This window comes from Microtus ochrogaster, unplaced genomic scaffold, assembly GCF_000317375.1.
Source record: "Microtus ochrogaster isolate Prairie Vole_2 unplaced genomic scaffold, MicOch1.0 UNK1, whole genome shotgun sequence".
In the NCBI taxonomy this organism is placed as follows: Eukaryota; Metazoa; Chordata; class Mammalia; order Rodentia; family Cricetidae; genus Microtus; species Microtus ochrogaster.
The window spans coordinates 28807518-28831449 of NW_004949099.1; the positions used below are offsets into that span (position 1 = coordinate 28807518).

Consider the following 23932-nt stretch of genomic DNA (forward strand, 5'->3'; position numbering starts at 1 on the left):
GAAGGAAGGAAGGAAGGAAGGAAGGAAGGAAGGAAGGAAGGAAGGAAGGAAGGAAGGAAGGAAGGAAGGAAGGACGGACGGACCCTGAGATTCAAGGACAATTTGGAGAAGTTGACACGGCAGAAGGTGTTCACAATCCCACCTCAGCAGTTTTCTGCAGGCCACACAGTGTGTAGCTCAAGCTATGTCAACTCTGGGAGTGGGTGGACGTGATCCTAAGTCTCCATTGCCAGCAGTCTGATAAGAGCTGGTAGATGGGCGTGCTGCCCTCGTCGGGGACTGGCCCTCACCTTTTGCACTAGAGTGGACACGGTGCCACTGCATGAGAAAACTAGGCTGCTGGAGGGTTGCAGACACCTCCCGCCCACCCCAGCCACGGCCCCCACCCTCAGCATCTCAGCCCCCAGGAGCTGTAGATCCAGAAGTGTGATGGACCCTTAAATCCTCACACACACTCTCTTCCCCTAAAACAGCCTCCCTGGATTGACTTTAATACTCAGACTATCTTAACTGCAGCTCTGGACATCCCAATGGCTTTGCAGCCGATTGGCAGGAGCTGAGGAAAGATAAGGCCCATGCTGAGGACACTAAGAAGAGAGTGGCCCAGTGGGCCTGGAATGAAGAAAGACAACCACAGCAAGCACCCAGAAGTGACTTGTTAGAGCTGTTAAGTGCTGCAGAGCTTGACACAGGAATATTTATTTCATGCCAGGTGAACAGTATTGGCCCAGGCTCTATTGCTAGTTTCGTTTGAGGGAAATGGAGACCAAAATGGCTCAACAACATACCCAAGGTCACACACTCTGGATTAATGAAGACCCAGAATGCCACCTAAGCCTGACTAAAAAAAAAACAAACCATTTGTAATATCTGTACCCCTCAGAGAGATATAACAGAGCAAGTCAGTGGCAGGCGAGCAGGAGTTTGCCCGTGAACAGATCCTGCAAGCCAAAGGGTGCAGAGACAAGCTTGTATGTAAAACCCTTGCTTGCTATGTGCCCTCCCCTCCTCTTGCTTCCAATCAAACTCACCACGGTGAGAACCCTCTCACATTCTTAGTCAAGAGCTGTTATTTGGCTGAGCAGGTGGTGCGCATCTTTAAAGCCAGCACTTGGGAAGCAGAGGCAGGAGGATCTCTGAGAATTCAAAGACAGTCTGGGCCACATAGTGCATTCCAGGACAGTCAGAGACACACAGTGACACTGTCTCAACACACATACCCCAAAAGGCTGCCTTTTGTGCTGAGCCTCGATAAGTGCAACTACAGGAAGCCAGGGACAATGTCTGAGCCTGGTGTGACATGCATATGCATCTGTGGCCACCCGTGATTTGCCCTGCTGACAGACTCCATCTGTAAGTCCACTTTCTCCTCTCCTCATCCTCAGCCCCACGTGTGCAAGTACATGCATGTGTATGTGCACACACACACACACACACATATGAACACACACTATGCATGCTCTATAGAGATCTCAGTTCAGCATGTATGGTAACAATCTCTTTCTCATTAAAAACAGCTGATATTGGTGGTGAACTAAACAACAATGTCAGATCATCCACTTCTCGAGAACAGGACAGCAGCACAGAGCTAGCTCGGCTAAGAATGCCCTGAGCTGGGAATGACCTGGCATCATCAATAAGGTTGCTAACTGAAATACCACTACTTATCCAAATATTGTAATATAAAGACACGTATACACAGAGCATTCCAATACTTACAGAATGGTTGGATACATTCTATTCCAATATCTTTTAATTTTATAATTGCTTTATTGAGAGTCACATACCCTTTTGGAGCCAATGTAATGTGTCTTATGTATCCTCAAAGCTGTGCAATAACCAACATCATCTGGTTTTAGATTTTATTATTGTTTGTATGAGTGTTCTGCCTGTGCACATACTACACATGCATGTAGTACCCACAGAAGCCAGAAGAGGGCATTGGAGCCACTGGAACTGTAGTTAATATGGTTGTCACTACGTGGGTGCTGGGAACTAAACCCAGGTCCCTCTGCAAGAGCAGTCAGTGCTCTTAACCACTGCCTGTGCCACCTCTCCAGTCCTCTGGCTGTGTCCTTGACTGCTCAGAGTTCTATATATATTATGAACAGTCCCTTTTGCAGAAAACATCTGTGAAAATATTCTCCCATCCTGTGAGCTACCTTTTCCTTTGTTACTATGTGCAGTCTTTACCTTAGGAGCAAAGGACTCCCCCATTATCCTCCTGCCCTGTTTCTTGAGAAGCTGGCGTATACCATCCCAGTGACTGACCACCTTACCAAGCATTCCTTCCTGGCAGTGCCACACCCCAGCTGATTGCAGAAGCTGCATGTGCTCTGCCAGCTTTTCCTTCCAGCCTCCCTGACAACAGCTCCCCTGCTACAATGTTCCTAAATTGTTGCGACCGTGACATGAGGTTAATGGGAATTAGACTAATGAAGAAATAAGGAAAAAGTACAATGTTTTGATTTGGGATGCTCTAGAGCCTATTAGCATTTGGCAAATTAAATGGATGAGTGGTTTGCGGCCACAGGCTTGGCTATGACATGATGAGTTCCCAGGGTCTCCAGTCTCTCTAGGGTATTAACCTCGAGGGTCTGTTTGTCCATCTCACTCCAGTCATGCTTTCCAGGGACAATGGCAGTAATCCACAGCGTCCTCCAGCCCAAGTCCCATCCTACTGCATACGGATACAATGGTGGGCTGCACCCGAGGACTCTTGTATGCTCCTTTGTTCCTCCCTGGAATTGTCAGCTTGGAACAATCCACTGTGCTTACCCACATGCATTTCGGCAGATAACCTCAGATGGTCCACACATCAACCACTGTACATCCATGGCATGGGTCTCAACAGTAGCCAAAAGCAGAGAAGAGAGTAACCCCACACAAACCCAACCCCATGGCCACATATACCCATGTCAGTACATTCCCTTGCAAAGATGTCTGGTCCTCTCCTGGGCTCAGGTCACAGCACTGTCAACACAATGGAGGACAGGAAGGGGAGACAGAGAGTGAGTGAGATGAACACAGTCAAGAACTTCTCTCTGCAGTCTAAAGTGATGGTCGGATACAAATGACCATCAATAAGGGGCAGACAGGGTAGCTTCTAAAGACCTGGGACCCAGTGAACTCATAGTGACCACGACCTCAGCACTCCTGTGAAAAGCTAAAATAGTTCTTGACAAATTCTAACCAATCCCCAGACATTTTCTGCCTTTTTCCTTACAAGTCTTGTCTTCCTTGCTTAGCGCAACGCTTTCCCAAGCCCACTCAGCAGAACTCCCCAATAGGCTGGAGTTGGATGCATATCTCTCTGCCTGACCCCAGTCCCAGGTAAAACTATTCCAGGGACATCAAAAGTCTGTAGTCCCGGCACTTCTAATAGAGCCTGGCAGACTCGTGCCACCTCCACTTTCAAACTGATCCACACTGGGATGGATCCGATCCAGGCCTCTCATTACCTCCTTAAACATCTGCAGCCCCAACTCCTCCGTGGGGCTCACACCACAGTCACCTCTGCAGACATTATTCCCATTGGTATAATGGTAATAATAACTTAGTGGCCTCCCTTTACCTGGCTGATACCTCAGTTTCCCCATTTGAAAGCTACCTTTGACATTAGCTGCTTTCTATCTTGTAAAAGGCAAAACCATCACCCAATGCCTATAATTCACTCCCCCCAAGACTCTGAGCAAATCCCTAGGAGACTGTGACTTCCAGTCAGCTGGTATCTTAGAGTCCATAAAAACAGGGGGAATGAGCACAGGAACAGGGGGGAGCTTTAACTGCAGAGACTAGCCTCGGTGCGGTGCATGCACTCAGAGAAACACAAGGGCATTCTTCTGGCTAATCTGGTCATGATGTTTAAAACATCCACAAAGCCACTGCCAGATTCCTCTGAGATGCTGGAGAAAGGCACAGAGCAGGGTGAAGGGCCTCTGAGGATCTCCCTGGAAACACCTCTCTGTGAATATCACAGACAGCAGCTATAAAAGAGACAGTAAACAACAGGGAAGTGTCTCAAAGGCCCATGTGTTCAAGGTTGGATCCACCATTGTGAGTGGGAGGAAGGCAGGTTGTTGGGGAAGTGGCCTTGAAGGAGGTGTGGCCTCTTGGCCACCAAGAGCTCGCAATACAATGTGCTGCCTGGCCACTGGCCCAAAAAAAGGCTAAGTAACGAGGATTGAAACCTAAAGTAAACCTTTTCCTTACTAACTTTGCTCTCCCGGATGTATTATTGTGGATGGATTGTTAACACATTTGGAAACGTGCAGCCTTTTGAGATTCCAACAATGTCAGAGGTTTTAGCTTCCAATCCCAACCCAAATATTTTCCAAAGGCTACTTGGTGACAGAAGGGTCATTTGTGATAGCCACGTGTGACCCTATGTGTTAGAAAATTCATGATGGCAATTCATTTCAATTACATCTGGAGGTCCACAACCCAGCCCCATGATGACTGAAACCATCCTTCATGGCTTTAGGTTAGAAAATTCATGATGGCAATTCATTTCAATTACATCTGGAGGTCCACAACCCAGCCCCATGATGACTGAAACCATCCTTCATGGCTTTAGGTTAGAATGATACCTGCTTCTGAGGCTTAACAAATGTACATTTGGTGTTTCCAAAACATAGGACGTAACCGGGCGGTGGTGGCACACGCCTTTAATCCCAGCACTCGGGAGGCAGAGGCAGGTAGATCTCTGTGAGTTCGAGGCCAGCCTGGTCTACAAGAGCTAGTTCCAGGACAGGCTCCAAAGCTACAGAGAAACCCTGTCTCAAAAAAACAAAACAAAACAAACAAAAAAGATGCTAGTCATCAAAACATAGGACATATCTCCACCTTGAATTAAACAAAAAATAATCAAGGAACCAAAAACGTCACTCAGACACCAAGAACAAAGCACAGTTACTGCTGTTGAGACCATGACACTCTTGCGTAAGTTAATATCGTGGCTACAATGATAGCAGAATGTAAAACGTGAGTAAAACACAGAAATTCTCAACCCCAAGAAAGAAACTGTACAAAAATAAATAAATCAATAAACACACACACACCATCACCATCACCACAAACAGTAAAAAACAGAATTCCCGCTCACAGGTGGACTCACAGCCAAACCCTACTTATTTTCCTAAAGGTTCTTGCATTCTCCTCCTGACATGAAAGAAAAGAGACTGTGTTTGTTGCTGTGATAGAGCACCATGACCAACACAACCTAGAGAAGACAGAGTTGGTTGGTCTTATGGTTCCAGAGGGTTAGACTCCATCAAGGCAGAGAGGCATGGCAGCAAGCAACGAGGTGGAAGGAGCAGGAAGCTAAGGGATCACACTCAACTCTCAAAGCCCGTGCCCAGTGACATATTTCCTCCAGCAAGGCTGTTCTACCCTAACCTCCCTATAGCGCCACCGACTGGATACCAAAGGTCCAAATGCCCAAGCCTGTGGGGGACATTGTTATCAAACCATCACAGAGATCTAGCACAGAGGGTTTTCAGTGCCTTTAAAGCACGAATAGGCATTTGAAGAAGGCATTTACTCTCTGCATTCTAAGCACCACTTATGGATCTGAGTTACTGTCATCCCATTCTTCAACCAGTGCCGGGGGAGCATCCGTCCTGCAGAAAATCAGACATATATGCAAGGGGATGTATCAGCCCCCATGAAGAGAGGTGAAGAACAGCTTGCAGGCACTCCAAACCGCCAACAGTTCTGCATGATATGCAAGTGGATGAGCAAAAACAAACAGAATGAAGACAAATCAAAAGAAAGCTGTGGTCCTAGGGTAACAACAGATTGTCTGCCGTCTAGCTGAAGAATCTCTGACTGCTTGGGGCCTGATCTGCACACAGAACTATGCAAGTGCCACTGGTAGAGAGAACACACAAAGGTATAGATTCATATCAACATATCCTCCTACACACACACCTCTTCTCTACCCAGGCTGGCCTTGAACTCCTGATCCTCCTGCCTCCATCTATGAAGTGTTGGTATTATAGGCATGCACGACCCTCAAGAAACTTACACGTTAAGATGCTGGGATGTGAAGGAGGCAGGTTTAGCAATGAAAGGGGATCTAATCAAATGACAGCTGCCATTGCTTAAATCATCAATTTTACTATGACTTGAGTCCTCCTCTGGCCAAAGAAAATTGTCACTAGCTGCAAGATACTTCAGATTCCACTTGTGGAATCGACCACAGAACAATCTAGAGAAAGAAAGCCGTTGAATTTTATAGGGATGCTTCTGTAAGGCTGCTCCTGGAGCAGAAAGTGCTCTGTGAGAGGGGACGGGCACAGAAAGAGAGAGTCCGTTTCCTAGTTACTGGTATTGTTTAAACAAACAAACAACAACAAAAACCTCAGGCTGGAAGGTGAGCTCAACTCCTGAGCTCTGTGCATACAGACTGGTACCGGAAAAGTCACTACCAGAACACTGTGACCCCAGAACACTGTGCCACATCAGTGTTTGCCATATCCCTTGATCTGGCTTCTACTGGTTTATAGGCTTGGATTTGATAAGTGGAAAAACAGACTCACCTCGAACCCACAAATCACCACCTCTACTGTCCTAAAACCGGACAGAAACGTACCCTGCCATCCTCCTCCTCCACCACCAGCAGCAGCAGCCAAAAAGCTCACCGAGGAGTGTCCCTCCTCATGCGGCACCAACAATCAGAGTTTTGACTGGTGTCTGTGTTAGATCGGATTATACATTAGCAACGACTAATACGTCGACACTGTCCAACCATTGGGAGCTGAACTGTAAAGGACTCAGTGCAGATAAAAGATTTAGAGAGAGTGCACATGATGGTGCCTTCTCCATGCAAAACACTGGGGCAGCTCCTTAAAAGTCTACCATGCCCAGCGACCAGACAGTTCCACCTGTGAGTGCTGATCCAAAAGAAAGGAGCGTAGAGACTGGAGTGGTGGCTCAGCGCTTGAGAGCGCCGGCTGTTCTTGCAGAGGATCCAGGGGTTCTTCGTCCAACATTGCAGCTTACAACCATGTGTGAATCTGGCCTCTTCTGGACTCGAAAAGCACTGCATACACATGATGCAGAGACATGTGTAGGCCAAACACATGTACACATAAAATAAATCTTGTCAAAAAGACATGAACATGCATGTTCACAGGAAGCTGTGCAATGCCATGAACACACGTAATGACACCATGCTACACCGAAAATGGGTATGAAAAGAACACTGTTCCTGGGATAGTCTGCCATACTAAGACACACCCAGAGCAGCAGTATTCATGACAGGTGAAATCCTGTCAACTCAGAGTCCGCCCACCTCAGAACACAGAAGTTCACAAACACGACAGGACAGTTCTGATCATCCAACAGCACAGATGAAACCTTATGCCTCAACGCTGTGCAGAGCAGATCCCCGTGTGTGCTGAGATAAAACAGGCGGGGCTGACTTGGATGACACCCCATGGCAAGTGTGGAGCCACAAAGAAGCATCACACAGCTTTTGGGAACAAGGTAACGGATGAGCCAGGCTTTCACTATGTAGCCCAGGCTGGCCTGGAAGTTCTCATCCTGCCTCCGCCTCAGACGACAGAGCGAGGCACCACACCGAGCCTGAAAGATCCTTTATCCAGATCTGGTACTCAACTAGGCCAAACGTGCTGTTTAAAGTAAACAAACAAGCTAAAACAGAAGGTACAGTTTGGAGATGCTAGGGCCAGCCACTCACGACCAAAACACGGGTCACCCCAATTTCCCCAAATGCTAACCTAAACAAAACCCCCAGATGAGCTTTCTGCACACAGTTACGATGACTGACCAGAAGGAAGCCGCTGCACACCACGGATTCCCTCCACAAACCGGCACCAGCCCGCCATGAAATCAGACTCAGTCCTCTTCTGCTTCGCGGTCTCCCACTTCACAAATTGTTCTTTCTTAGGTGCAACGAACTCAAAATTCTAACTTGATGGGTTCAGTGGGGAAGGGGAGATAACCAAGCCCGATGACCCAGACTAGGGCATATACGCCCATACATATACATACACACAAAAGAAAAAAATTACACTTTTAAAAATAAAATTCTTACTTAATATGATCTTATTTTTGACGAAACGGAAAGGAAAGCAGCGGTGAAGGCGTCTCTTCAGCCGCTAATGACGTCTCAATGAAAGCCCAGGATGAGGGAAGGAAAGCCAGGCAGACGGATAGCCGTGGTCACCATCCAAGGGGAGCCTGGGTCTGCGCCTGGTGTTGGAAACACCAAACACTGCGGCATCTTAAGAGTAAGTACCCAAGACAGGAGCATTACCACACCCTACACTCAGGGATTATTTTCCCTTATTTTTTTACTTGAAGACTTTTTTCATTCTATATCATTTTTCTCTCTCCCAGCTCCTCTCCACGCTTTACCCATCCAACTTTGTTGTGATTTCTCTCTTTCATAAAAGAAAAGGAAAAAGAAAATCAAAACACACACGCACACACACTTAAACAGAACAAAAAAAAATAAAACAAGCAAAAGACCTATAGAACAAAAAAATTGCAAAGCAAAATAAAACAAAAACTCCACAAAAATATCGCTGAGTTCATTCTGTGTTGGCCAACTGTTCCAGGCACAGAGCCCGCCCTGGGGTGTGGTGGATAGACCCAGTGACATGCCATCGGAGAAAACTGACTTTCCCTTTGCCAGTGGGGATCAGTTGTAGGTAGCTTCTTATTTAGGGTGGGAGCACATCTGGCTTGAACCTGTGTAGTCTTGTGCATACTGCCAGTCTTTGTGAGTTGAAGTGCATCGGCCCTGCTGTATCTGGAGGACACCATTTCCCTGGAGTCACCCATCAGAAAAAAAATCATCCTGAGTGACGTATCCAGACACCCAAAATACAAATATACGTTTTCTCTTATATATGGATGTCAGCTTTTAAGCTTTCAATATGTGTACCACAATGAATAACCACAGGTATTGCGAGAACTCCTTCAGCCAATAGCCTTGAGGATACCAGCCCACTTTGGGCGTGGTCTCATGTACTCTAAAAATCCAAACTAAAAGCATGTGCAGCCCTCTTTGCTGCTTGTTTGGGTTCCAGTTCCTAACACACACAGAGGATTGCAGGTCGCTACCTTACTGTGAGTTTATCCCCAAATAAATAAACTTTTGTTATACTCCACTCTGGGCGATTACGGAACCTTTTGGTACTACTACACATAGGAGTTAGTATCTCAGTTAGGGTTCTATCACTGTGAAGAGACACCATGACCACGGCAACTCTTATAATGAAAATCGTTTAAACTGGGATGGCTTGCTTACAATTCAGAGGCTCAGTCCATTATCATCATGGTGGAACATGACAGTGTGCACACAGACAAGGTGCTGGAGAAGTAGCTCAGAATCTTGCAGGCAACAGGAAATGGCCTGAGGCACTGACTGGTATGTCTTGGGCGAGTATGAGGCCTCAAGCCCACCCTCACAATGACATACTTCCTCCAACAAAGCCAACAAAGCTTCCTAATAGTGTCACGCCCTATGAGGCTATGGGTGACAAGTACATTCAAACTACCACACAGTTAGGTACCTACAATTGCTCATTCATATTATTGAGGCAGGGTCTCTCAATCAAACGCAGCTCACTAATACGGCTAGTCTCACTAGTGGGGCTGGGATTAAAGGCGTGCGCCACCACCACCTGGCTAATGCATAGTAAGAGGTTAGGGATTTAGCTCAATGGTAGAGTGCTTGCCTAACAAGTGCAAAGCCCTGGGTTCAGGACTCAGCTCCGGGGCTGGGGAGGGCAGGAGAGGAGGGGAAGGATGCGTAGTAAGAACAGAAGAACATGGGTAAACAAAAGTACTGCAAATACTAAAATTAAAATTAAAATCGACCCTGACTCTGGAATGCTGCAGTCATATAGTGGAAGATGAGGAAAACCGTTCAAAAGCTACATTCATGGCCCCCTTAACTTATCGGGGAAGAAACATGGACACAGCCTAACTGGGTTATAGGCAGTGTAAACAACTCCGCGGAACCGCTTGGCAGCACACAACTGCATGAAAACATTCAATCTCAGAGTCTGCTCTATTAAAGTCAAGTCATTAGCCAAGAGGAATTAGCAGGCCACTATTTTCATGCGAAGCAGACATAAGATGAAAATTAAGAACAATGCCCACGGATAATGCTCTCTCATTCATAACTTCAGCAGACGCATGGGGCTTGTGATGGCTGTTCTTAGTTTTTAACTTGACTACATCTGGAATTAACTAAAACCAAAATAGCTGGGCACACCTGTGAGGGATTATTTCCCCCATAATTAAATCATTTGAAGTAGGAAGACTTATTTCTAATCCCAATCTTTGAGGTAGGAAGATCCATCTTAATCTGGGCCACACCCTCTGCTGGAAGCCTACATAAAAGGAAGGAGGCTTGCGCTCTCTCTGCCTGCTTGCAGTCACTCTTCCTAGCAAGTCCATTCCTTCGCTGGCATTAGAGCCTACTTCTTTGGGATTCAAATGTACACCAAAGACCACATGAGACATCCAGCTTCTCAGACTGAGCAACTACTGGATTCCTGGACCTTCTGTTGGTAGACAGTCATTGTTGGACACAGCTTCTAAGTCATTCTAATAAATCTAATAGATAGACAGACAGATAGATAGATATTCACTCATTTAATAAGTTCTGTTCCTCTAGAGAACTCCGACTAACATGCCGCTATTACTGAAAACAGCGCCCCCTCCTGGCTTCACAAAGCCAAGAACTGTTTGGATTCTGCCTCTATCTAAGCTTTCTGTTCCCTAAAGGCCATAGGAAGCTGTTGCTATGTCAGCTTCCAGCCACCTGCCTGTTGATATAGAACCAGTCTCCCCACTCAGGCATCACAAGAGCAACCCAACCGCACTCTCCAAAAACGACGCAAGACAGTCTAGACACGGTGGTGGGGAATGTGAATGAGACACTAGCTGGGGAGAAATTCCAACTGGAGCATCAAGAGCTGTGTAACAACGAGTGAATGAGTAGGAGGTGGTGTCAGTCCCACAGCTGAGGTGACCTTTGCTGCTGCAGCACGGCTGCCCATGGGGAGGACACAACACTTCATGACCATTCAACCCCTTCACAAGATCTCATTAAAGCACCAGAGCTCGGGGTTGGGGCTTGTGCTATGCATGTGTGAAGGCCTGGGTTTCATCCCCAGCATATTCCACAACCCCCAAAAGATGGCATACAGAGTAATTCCAATTACATGGCGCTAGAAGCGCAAAACAATGCCAGACTGGAGATACGGACCAGCAGCACTTGGTGCTCTTGGAGAAGACCCATCAGTTCCCAGCATCCACATGGTAACTCACACACCCTGTGACTCCAGTTCATCCAACAGCCTCTGCTGGCCTCCCCAGCCACCACACTCACAGGCACGTACACATACGCACCACACACACATACTTAAAATCTTTTTTAAAACCCCATCTACAGTCTCGGCATGGTGATGTGCTCCTTTTAATCACAGCATTCTGTGAGTTTGAGGCTAGTCTGGTTTCATAGTGGGTTCCAGGCCAGTCAGGGCTACAGAGTCTGTCAAAAATAAGTAAGTAAATAAAATGGATTTTCTACTTTTTATTTCGTTTTGTTTCTCAAGACAGAATTTCTCTGAATATATCCCTGGCTCTCCCGGAACTTACTCTGGACCAGGCTGGCCTCTTGACTCTGCCTCCTGTGTGCTGGGATTAAAGACACGTGCTACCACTGTCTGGCTGGATTTTCTACTTTTTTCTAGGGTAAATAAAACATTCTTTCAACTAGCAGCGATTCACACTGTTAATATTGAAGATATTATACATGAGGCCCTGAAGTTAAAATAACTCACAGAATTCTAAGGCTCCCATTAGAGGGGCTAGAGATGGTGCACTAGTAGTTAAGAATGCATTTCCAGTTTGCATCCGAGGACCCACATCAGGTGGCTCAGAACCACATTTAATATCAGCTCCAAGAGATCCAACAACCTCTTCTGGCCTCCGTAGACACACCACCACACAAATATACTAATATGAATAAGACTTCAGAATTTTCAGAAAGTCGTCACAGTAAAGCAAGCCAGCAGAAAGAATACTCCTAGAACACGGGTGGACAGACACTGCCACACAAGCCTGCATACCTGGTGCCCACATGAAGATGGAAGGAGAAAACGGACTCCACAAAGTTGTCTTCTGGCTACCACCATGTGCCAGGAACACACAACCCCCTGCCCCATAACATACATGTGATTAAAAAAAAAAAAACACTCAGAGAGGATGAAGCTTAAGAGTGCTTGCTGCTCTTGGAGGTGACAGGAGTTTGTTTTCCAGAACACAAATGAGCACTCAAAATTGTTTCTAACCCAGCTCTGAGGGACCTGACACTTTCTGTTGGTCTCCTCATACACCTGCATTGTGTGGTGCACATACCCACATATGCATATCAGAAAAGTTAAGTCTTTTTTAAAATAAGTAAGTAAATAAATAATCCTGGAGAACAGGAAACACTGACTTGGGAAGTGAGATGTGGGCAAGAGAGTGCAGGGGAGTGCAAACAGCAGAGAAGTCATTTAAAAAAAAAAAAAACCGAAGCCCCTATGATGGGGGTGGGGTGTGTTTGCTTTTGTAGGAGTACAACCAACTCAGGACTTTGTTTTCAAGTAAAAAGGGGAGGAGGGCCTGCTTCACACTGCTGAGCGAGGCTAAAAAATAATTACCATGAGCTAAATATATAAATAGCATTAAATATAAACTGTCATTAAATAAACATTAAATACATAGAGATGAAGCAGATACAGCCAGGAGCATCCCGAGAAGACTTTTTTTATAGATCTGTACACCAGCAAAGGCTAAATCTGGATTTGATTTCTTCATGACAAAACCCAGTTTTCTTCAGCATCCTGGCACTGAAGCAGAAGTAAACTGAACACACCACAGGGCCTGCCTGCCTCTCTCTCTCTCTCTCTCTCTCTCTCTCTCTCTCTCTCTCTCTCTCTCTCTCCATTTATTTGGGAAGGGGTAGGGGGTGGGGGTGGGGCCAAAGGACAAGCTTGGGAGTCAGGTCTCTCCTTCCACCATGTGGGTCCCAGAGACAGAAATCAGGTCATCAAGGAGCTTGGCTTAGTTGCCTTTACCCACTGAGCAATCTCCCTGGCCCAGAGATTTCTTTATATCTATATGACATGGTTTTAAAAGCTTGCTTCACAACAATGAACCCAGACACCTTAGGAACATAAGGCAAAGGAAGGCTGACTTCTAACAAGGCAAGTGCTGGCTCCCAGAGATAACAGCCCAAATCAAACAAACCTTCCAGAAGGGGATTGAGAATTATGGGCGTGGAGCTGGAAGGAAGGAGGCTCTAATCATACCTTCCGGGCACAAGCTGTAATTAGCAGAAACACAAGCACTCACCTGGGGAGGGGGGAGAGAGGGAGAGGGAGAGGGAGAGGGAGGGAGGGAGAGAGAGAGAGAGAGAGAGAGAGAGGGAGAGAGAGAGGGAGAGGGAGGACAGAGTGCTGTAAGATGTTAAAACTGAAAGAACTTCCACCATAAAATGGTTACAGAGGCAGCACCACAGATTACATCCAAATCAAGACCAAGTCACTTGATCTGTGTGTAGGGCTAGGAACCAAGTCTGAGACTTGCAGCCTCGTTCTGACGGCCTTTTCACCCAACAGCACTGGAGGCTCCGAAGCCTCCCAAAGCCTCTGAGCTCTTCAGACAAAGAACAATGAAACTAGGCCTCCATCAACCTGTTGCCAGTAGACTGGCAAGAAACAAAAGAGCCCCATGCCCAGACTTGTAGGGCCTCACTCTGCTGGGCAGCCCAAGTGTGTATGTTCCCTTCCCATTCAGGAAAACGGATGAGATGTGAATGCAGCCTGCAGGGAAACAAGTGGGAGTTACATTCTAAAACGACAGTTCTAAACCCCGAGGACCTCTGCATGCCCCTCTCTGAAGCTCCGAGACCATCGCTCTATGCAACTCATCCTCACTTTCTCCCAAGACAAATCGCACTATTAAATTAAAAGGCGAGAATTCCTCTACCAAATTACACACTAATGACTCTTAACCCATAATTGAAGAATCACTAACAGCACTTTACAGACACGGGCAGCCATGAGCATTTATTAGGACCTAACTTTTCAGAACTGAGTGATTATGTAAGCGTGGCTGCCAGCCATCCTGAACACTCCCACTCTCTCACTGCTTCATGGAAGGCTCCCTCTGGGGAGCTCACCTCTAACCAGGGCTGCCACCACCTTCTCCTTCTCCAATCCCATCCCACATTCTATAGTGGCTGGAGAGAAAGTTCTAGAAGGCTAGTCACCTGGAGCTAGCATCAGGACAAAGCCCGCGAGCTGGGGTATGAGCCACCCCTCTCCCACCCCAGCAGGCCCAGTCCTGAGGATGTAAACAGAGAGGGGACAGTAATCTCCATTAGAGAAGAGGCCCAGGGGCCCACTGAGATGGGCTCCAACCTCACCTCAGTCCCGCAACAAACCCCCAAATCCGCCCGAACAAAGAGAAACTCTGGGCCTAGAACAAGACGAAGGTATTAGATGATGTCTAAGAGCCTGGTTGGCTCTGTGGTGATGAGTTAAGTAGAGAAAACAACAGTCCATAATTAAAAGACTGCATTGCACAGCAGCGGCCGCAGAGCCCGCCAGGGAAAGCCTGCAGACTTCTGCTGTGAGTTGGGCTTTGACATAAAGCATGACCTGGAGCCTCAGAGGGCCCTGAGTACTGTACTCCTTGGGGCCACGTCTTCATGAGGCTTGTGACCATCCAGTGGGATGAACAGGAATTCAAAAGGAGAACAGTACGAGGGCTGGCTGCGGTTGACCTACAACCTACGCCTTTATTATGGAGACAGAGGCAAAACTGACCCTCTTTAGAGACAATGGGCCCAGCCAGAAGAATAGCAGGATGGAGTGGTTAGCAGTTGTGCGTGGTGATAAGAGGCCATGGAGCTTCTGGGCTTGTTCACTAACACAAGCGATTTTACTAAGTCATTAGCGCAGAAACTGGTTCTCACAGGTTAGACAGACGTTCTGTCTCAACCACTCTGCTCTCCAGAACCTGCACCGGCCTCTTAGTCCTCCTTGGAGGTGACCATGAGGGTGGTACAAGGATGCAGTTACCACACAGGTGTGGGCTATAGTGAGGCTCGGTGGGAGAAGGTGGACTTAGCAGAAGATAATGTGGGTTCCAGCCCAAGACCCCAAGGAAGGAAGACAAACTGGAGTGGATTCAAAAGTAAGACCCAGGGGCCCCTGTGTGGAAGCTGCTGAGAGGAGGAAGAGGGTGAGGACACAGTTCACCCGACACAACCAAGGCTGTGGTAGAAGCAAAGCTCCCCCACCTACACCTTCACTTCTAAAGCCAGCAAACACTGAGTCTGCCCCTGGTTAAAGGCAAGAACCGATCAAATACTACCTACCCCATCCATTCATGATCCTCATAACGGCCCTGGCACTCTGGAGGGCCGGTCTGTTCAATGCAAACTATCTCGGCACACTTCCTTTAAACTGTACCAATTTTGTTTGTTTGTTTGTTTGTTTGAGACAGGGTCTCACTATGTAGCCCTAGCTGCCCTGGGACTAAGTAAAGCAGACTGGCCTCAGACTCACGGAGATCCACCTGCCTCTGCCTTCTCATGCTGGGATTCAAGGTGAGTGCCACCAGGCCCAGTTCTGTTCTGCTTTCTTACAGGAGAGAATCCCACGTCTCATTTATACCCATCCCTCCATGCGGCCCTGGCAGTCGAGACCAGATGTGTGTGGTGTTTACAGTGAGGAAACCAGAGGACGTAAACAACTGGCTCCAAACGCCACTCTGGTTTTGCTGTGCTTTTCTTCATTTCCTGTGTATTTATTTTGGTGTTAGAATAATATTACCTTTCATAATAAGGAAAACGGGAGCAGATGTTTAAACTAAACAGACGATAGCCTATGATCCCACACATCCACTAGGCTCTCAAAATCAAAGTTTGTTCTTCCAAACAGCGAAGGAAACAACACAGCTAACTGCTGGCTTATGTGCTTTCCACAGAACCGCACGCCCACCTGGAGGAGCTGCTGAACTTCCTCCCCAGACACAGGAACAAACCTGGTCCCAGCGTCCTGGCAGCTTCAGTGTTCCTCGCTCCCTGCTTGGTTTTTAACTATCAGATTACTTGTTGACAAAGAGACCACATTAAAAGTTTTCATCTTTTGTTGGGGTGCAGGTTTTTTTTTTAATTAAAAAAAAAAAAAGACAGTACATGAATCCCACCAGAAACTGCTTCTGAGAATCGGGCCTTTGAGATGAAGGAGTTTAGAGGCCAACATATTCCGTACACGTAAAGGGAACTTGTCAAAGTAAAGTGGTATCTTATTTAAAAAACAAAACAGCAACAACAACAACCAAAAAAAAAAACCCTTTAAATCTGAGATTATTATCCATAATTAATTTTAAAACAAGCTTGAAAGGGTGTTTTCAACCGCTTTAAGAAACAGATCTGAAACTTCTACACAAAAACACAGCACAGCTCCCCACTTTAACTTCTGCCCAGGAAAAAGCAAACAACCCACTTAGTCTAGTCTAGGAGAAAACCCAGAGTCCAGTGCCCCCAGCAGGAAGATGTGCCTGGACTCCTGCACGCTTTTCCCAGGAAAGACTCCCTGGCAATCCCAGCTCACTCCCTGCCCTACCAATTCCCAGGCTCAACCAGGCCATTACCCTGGACTCAAATGGCACGTAGGTAAAAATTCCAAAAGATGGAATTGGGGTTTTCTCTTTTGCTCTACTCCAGGGAGTGTCCAGGGGAAGGGGAGGTGATGAACCAGAAGAACCTCGGGATGGGAGCATTTTCCACTTTCTTTAGCCTTCTGGCAGCTGGGTTGTGTAATCACCCAGGACCGGGGCTGGAGGCAGCCCTCTCACTGTCACAGGAAATGGGGCAGCAGACAAAGAGCCGGCCTGGGCTCCCTGACACCAGGCCTTGCCAGCCCCACAAAATCCACAGAAAAAAACCAACTAAATGTCTGAGACAGTGGCCCCGGAAAACAAAAACTCATTGTGGCTTTTTGTTGTTGTTTCTCCACCACACAAAATCCAGAACAAGAGTACACACAGAACACTGTACACGGTGCTACATCTAAAAATACGTCTGAGTTCCTCCCTCTTCTCTAACACCCACATGCTTAACTTCCCCTTGTTCTTATAAGTTCCTCCCCTCCGTAAAATGGCAACAAAATCAAGAGAAAAGAATTTAAAGTGTAACAATCTTGTCAGATCTTGTCAGTAAGTTGGAAGCAAACTTACAACAATATGTCCCCTCCCGTCCTCCCTGCTGCCACCCTCCTGCCAGACACCAGGAAACTGTCCTGAAATGGTGTACCACTTTGTCTAGGCACTCCACCATCCCAAGAAAGACAAGAAAATGTTCCGAAGCCAGCGGATCAGAATCCCCCCACCGAGGAGGAGTGGCCGCTACAGATACAAACAAGAAGTCCATCCTACAACATCTACCTTCGTAGCACAGAACCCCGATGTTGTTGTTCATCTTGTCCAAGTACTGGTAGTTCAACAGGTCCATCTTCATAAACAGCATTTATCTGTCCGGCTAGCAAAGAAAGGCAGTTCTTTGCTTTCACTCCCGAAGAGAAAGTTTCAAAATTCAGTCTTAGCTGAGTAGCTCCAGGCTCTCCTAACACTTCAGTAAAATAGAGGGCCAGCCTCACAAGAGTCAAACAAAGTATATAAAAGTTTTTGTTTTAAAAAAAAAGATCACACACACACACAAAAAAAAATCAGACTCAAACAAAACCCGTCCAGGGCTTACTGGAAGGCAGTGTCTGTATTTCGTCCTCTACTCGGCTTTAAAAAAAAAAAAAAAAAAAATCACTTCAGCAGACTTCCAAAGCTTGTCTTGAGGGTTTAAAAAGAAAGCAGTAAAAAAAAACACAAAGCACATTTCTTAGGACAAAGGCACTCTCCCTCACAGCCCGCTGCAAGCTGACTGCGCTGACATGCTGGCTATGCTTGGTATGACTCGTATGTAAACCAGCTTCCTCTGCTTGGGGAGGTGGGGGCCGAGCATGCTCACTGGAGCCTCGGCACAGGATCAGGCTCTGGGCGCATGCAGAGTTAGCAGGAAGCAGAAAGAGGAGGGGACAGCGAGGCGCAGGGAGCGAGGAGTCTTTCCTCTGCGGAGCCAAAGGCTGCCAGAGGCCGTGGAAGAAAACCCAGCAAGTTTTAGAGTGTTTTGTTTTGTTTTGTTTCGGGGTTGGGGGTAGGCTAAGCAGAAAGTTAAAAAAATCTGCCGTAGAAGGAAACTACATGGAATTTAACTTTCGGGTGACTCCATTCCAGGGGCTGAGAACCCTGGGCTTCCACTGGGGTGTGCTCTGCTGGGTACAAGGTTTCTTTGTTTCTTTGTAAGATGGTTTTATTATGTCCAGGGACATAGTGAGTATTTATACTTTCAAGTCAATATAAGTGCAACTTCCTTCCCAAGCCCTGTGGCTGCACAGACAGGCCTAGAGATAAATCTTTCCACAAAGGAGGAAACTGAGGCCAAGACTGAGTAGACTACAGACCCAACCGCCACCTCCACCACACACACACACACGCACACGCACGCACAAACATACACACACATACACACACACGCACACACATACACATACACACACGCACGCACATACACACACGCACGCGCACATACACACACGCACGCACACATACACACACGCACATACACACACGCACGCACACACGCACATACACACACACACATACGCACACACGCACACACGCGCGCACACACATACACACACACACAAACATACACACGCACATACACACACATACACGCACGCACACACACACACGCACGCACGCGCTCGCACCTAGAGTAGGTTGGGGACACTATCTGGAGAGGTGGCTGGGTGGCTAAGAGCACTGAGGGCTTTGGCAGAGAACCCAAGTTCAGTACCCAGCACTCACAAGGGATCTAATGCCTTCTTCTGGCCTCCATGGGCACTACGTGCGCACAATGCACACATAAACATGAAGAAAAAACATCCATACACATAAAATAAAAAATATTTCTCCTTTGATGGCGAAGACAGGGTTTCTCTGCGTAGCCTTGGCTGTCCCGGAACTCCCTCTGTTGACCAAGGGCTGACCTCGAACTCACAGAGATCCACCTGCCTCTGCCTCCCAAACTCTGGGATTAAAAGCATATGATACCACTGCCCAGCTAAAAAATAATAATAATTTTTTTAAAGCCCAGTTGCTCTCCAAACTCATCTGGAAAGTTGTGACCAATCATGGAAACTTCCAAAATGTTCCAAGAAGCTCCAATACAGAGTGTCATTGAGCTTCAGCTGAAAAGGGAAAAGAACCAGTCTCAAGGGACTCCACCTCAGCCTGGCACCATGATGCAAGCCGATAATTCTAGCATGTCACAGACTGAGGCAGGGGAACAACCATGAGCTCCCAGGCTTACCTGGGCTACAGATTAAAATTCATCCACCTCCAAAAAAAGACATCACCGCATTCACATACTTTAGAATGAAGAACTTTTTAACAGATTTTTTTTGTTTGTTTGTTTGTTTTGTTTTTTGAGACAGGGTTTCTCTGCAGCTTTGGAGCCTGTCCTGGAACTAGCTCTTGTAGACCAGGCTGGTCTTGAACTCACAGAGATCCGCCTCCCTCTGCCTCCCAGAGTGCTGGGATTAAAGGCGTGTGCTACCACCGCCCGGCTCATAGAATGAAGAACTTTTTAAAAACAATTAAGGACATGACTGAAATAATATAGATACAGGGAAATGAGCAATGTCCCTTCCATGACTCAACGACATTAAAAACCGTGGGTCTCAGGCAAAGGGAACACCAGACTCAATCCCAGGAGCCTACACGGTGAAAGGAAAGAACCAACTCCCCAAAAGTTGGCCTCTGACCTATCCACACACCATGGCATGGACACACCCATAAACACCGAGCAGGTGGTCCTGGTTGTATAAACCGCCAGGCTGAAGACAGGCATGGTAGCGGCACCAGGAATGGTAGCAGCCCAGAGGCAGGCAAATCGCTGTGAGCTTGAGGTTAGCTTAGTCTCTACAAAGTGAGTTCCGGGGCAGCGAGAGCAAAGAGACCACATGTGCACCTGCACAGACATGTGCACTATGATACACAAATATAAAATAATAAAATTTAAAATCAAAATAAAACCCTCTACTGGAGCAGCCCAAAGACTCAGGGAGTTAGCATGTGCCATGCAGACTGACCGCCTAAGTTTAATTCCTGGAACCCATCGCAGACTGAGAGAGCTAACTCCCAAAAGTTGTCTTCTGACCTCCACACATATGCAGCAACATACCTGTGCACACTCACACAAGAAGTAATAAATAAACTTTAAAGCAACTAACTGGATGGCAGCCTCTCCCTCTTCCACGGGCATGCTGCATGGTGGTGTCTGCATCCCACCCTGCAGGTTCTGACTGTAGTTCAGGTCCCATCAATACCTCCACCGAAAATACCCAGTGCCAAACACGCCCATTCTCAAACTCAGACTAACCGCTCCCTGCTCACAGGCTGAGCACAAGCATCAGCAGGAGGAACTGTCAAGGGCAATTAGGAGGTGGCGCACATCTTTAATCCCACCACACAGGAGGCAGAGGCAGGCGCATCTCTGTGAGTTCGATGCCAGCCTGGTTTATAGGACAAGTGTCAGGACAGCTAAGTCTACACAGAGAAACAAAACAGCAACAATAAAATCCAGAACAAACAAACAAAAAAGGCAGCGAAGGACTAGGGGTGGCAGGGTAGGAGTGTGGGGTCTTGTAAGTTTGAACCAACATAAAGATAAAAACAGAACGAACCTTCTCACCAGGGCTAGGGATACAATGAAAACAATGCCAAGCACACAGGGAGACTGCAGGCTGAACTCTAGCTCTGGGGCAGGTAAAGGAGACACCACACATTAGAATGTGCAGCAATCACCCTTCTCTGACAGGGGAACCAAACAGGCACCATCACACCAAATTCTATACAGAGAAGATACAGACAACCGCATGAGAGGAGCTGTGTGGGAAAGAAGCCTTGAGGTACGGTGATACTTTGTGCCCTAACAAATAAAGCTTGCCTGGAGATTGAAGGGCAGAGCTAGCCATAGAGGCCAGGCAGTGGTGGCACACACCTTTAACTCCAGCACTAGGGAGGTGGGCAGAAAGAGATATGCCTGCGTGGAGAGGGGCTATAAGGCAGGAGGAAACAGGAGCTCTAGAGATGGCATTCATTGTGCCATCTCCTCAGCCCCTATATATCTTGTTTTTGTTTTAAGACAGGGTTTCACTTTATAGTTGAAGTTGGCTTGAACTCTTGATCTTCCTGTTTCATCATTGCTGATGCCAATACCATACCATGTGCCACCACCCTTAACTGCAAGGGTGGCGATATGTGGTTGGTAAATCTTTTGATTGAATAACTAAAGACAGTAGAGGTCTAAGCATTTAATTATCTTCAAAGACCAAGATTGAAGCATCTGTCCTAAAGGGCAAAGTTGAGAGGGAATTTTAAACATTCAGAACTGCAGACATGAATGACTATATGGTTTGTATGTGTGTGGGGGCGCATGCATGCGTGTGTTCTTGCTATTCACTAATTGTGTCCCATCCTTGCATCAGTTGGTATCAGATGCCCAAAGCAGACAACTTGTGGAAAGATGAAAACCAAGCCCCCGCTGTTGGTATAAATCTCCCCACAGCACACAAGAGGTGATCTGTGCATGTTGGTTATGGCTCAGCCTCCTGGTAGGATAGAGATGGTGTGATCATGACAGAAGCAAGTCCAGGCTAATCACTAACTCACTCTAGCTGCCAGGAGCTGACTACTGAGTTAGACTATCAGGAAAATCCAGGGGGTCTGACAGCACTCTCCAGATACTTACTAGAATCAAATGTTTCTTCCTGAGCCACTCAGAGAAAGAAAGAAAGAAAGTATCTCAAGTCTGACAGTAATCTCCCTGAAGACTCTGGAAACACACACAACCCTACTGAGCTATCAGGTCCCCACCTCCAGTAAAGTCAACTGTTTTCTCTGGGATTTTACAGTGGCTAGGTATTAAACAATGTTCTTTCTAAAAGGTGGTTCCCCTCACCTTTTACAGCAATTAAAATCAGCCGAACCTGATAAATGAATTTTTAAAAATATCCAAGACTTTAGTAAATGAAATAAATGAGCTAGTTTCTGGCATCAGCTCAATAGTTGGATGTGTTGAGAACTCAGGCTTACAGGCATCTCCAGAATGATCAGACCCGCTGTGGGGAGAGGCACTCCTCGGCAGAGGACGGTACCATCCAAGACACTGCGCTGCCAAGGGTACCCTTGGCCTATCTTAATCAGGATATTACCCTTGTGAGAACAAACGGTTAGCTGGTTTTGCAGTGCTCAGAATGGGACTAGAACCTCATCATGTCAGCCACAGTCACAGTGCCGCACAGAGTTCTAAGTTAAAGCCTTGCGCTGATGGCTAAGGGAAAGCATGGGAGACCAGCTTGTTGAAGGCCACTTAGGATGCACAGCCAAAGACCTGCTGGAAGCTCTCCTCAAAGAACCATTACCAAAGGGGCTAAGCTGTCCAGGCCACTGTACTTGAGATCAATCCTGCACTTAACTCTAATGCAAGATTGAGGAGTTTTATATAGCTCTCACCCACTAAGTCCAATCTGCACACAGTAGGTCTTTAGACAAGTTGATGAAGACCTATTGTATGAGATAAACAAGTTATCCAAATGGAGGGGAAAGAGTGTGTGTGTGTGTGTGTGTGTGTGTGTGTGTGTGTGTGTGTGTGTGAAGGGGGGGGGAGACAGAGACTGACTGTCAGGTGACAGCTCTGCAGCCCCTCCTTCTACTTTTACTTGAACCACAGGGGAGATGGTGATTTCAAATGGTCCAAGTACCAACAAGGTAAATCTGAATTATCTACTAAGTTCTCTCTATCACACTTCCTTCCGAGAAAATACCTCTAATGCCATGTTACTTCTTCAATGTGGAACTGATCAAACTGACACGTTGTGAATATTTCATCAAAATCTTTTCAAAGTATATTACCAACCTATATCTTAAATTTTGTTCCCTCCAAAATGGTACCAGTTGTAAGTTCAAATACACTCAACTTCTTTTAAGTAACATAGGATCATTTTGTACACTGTTGAGGGGGCTTAATACACATTTCGTGTAATTTAGAAAAAAACAACATAAAATAGATCTTCAAATAAGATGTAGATTTTCAATACAACATCTCCCTCTAGGGGCCAATTTTAAATCTCACTGGCAATTCAGAAAAGCGAGGTCCCCAGTGTGCTCACTAGGTCTCTCAAACACCACAGAAAATGCTTCTTAGCAAACAGTTTCGCCTTTATTAAATTAAAAACAAAATTAAAACTACTTTTCAAATTAAAACAAAAATACTATGGAGAGCCAGTTCCACTGGTATCACATACACTGACAGGAAACTGGCTTTAAGATGAACTCGAGGCATAAGTGAACCTAGAGAGCATGTATGTATTCAGAATGGTGGCTCACTTTTTTTGTTGTTTAACCTTATTTTTATCTTACCTGTATGGGTGTTTTGTCTGCATGCATATCTGCATCATGTGCATGCCCATGCAATACTCATGGAGGCAAAAAAAAAAAAAAAAAGACACCAGCCCACCAGAACTGGAGCTACAAAGGTTGTGAGCTACCATGTGTGTGTCGGAAACCAGAGGCCAGGCCTTTGTAAAAGAAGCCACAGCTCTTCACCACTGGGCCATCTCTCCAGCCTCCTTGTGTTTAAAATAACTAGAAAAAGCCAAGTGTGGTGGGGCTAGTACCTACAACCTAGCACTTGTGACTCTCCGACCCAGGAAGACAGTTGTGAGTTCCAGTTAAACACCCCCACCCCGACTCTCCATCCCCC

General features: G+C 46.6%; 1 protein-coding gene across 3 annotated transcripts in view; it reads right to left on the bottom strand.

Annotated features, from left to right (window-relative positions):
• Vgll4 (vestigial like family member 4) overlaps positions 1-23932 on the bottom strand; it is a 113634-nt gene that overhangs the window by 43627 nt on the left and 46075 nt on the right. Inside the window, exon 1 of one of the 3 annotated variants that reach the window (XM_005365032.3) lies at positions 17494-18037. The exons of the other annotated variants lie outside the window; for them this stretch is intronic. Within the exon in view, the coding sequence (XP_005365089.1) occupies positions 17494-17575 (82 nt within the window). The 5' untranslated portion in view covers positions 17576-18037. Of the gene's footprint in view, positions 1-17493; positions 18038-23932 lie in introns of those variants that run through there. 3 annotated transcript variants of the gene reach the window in all.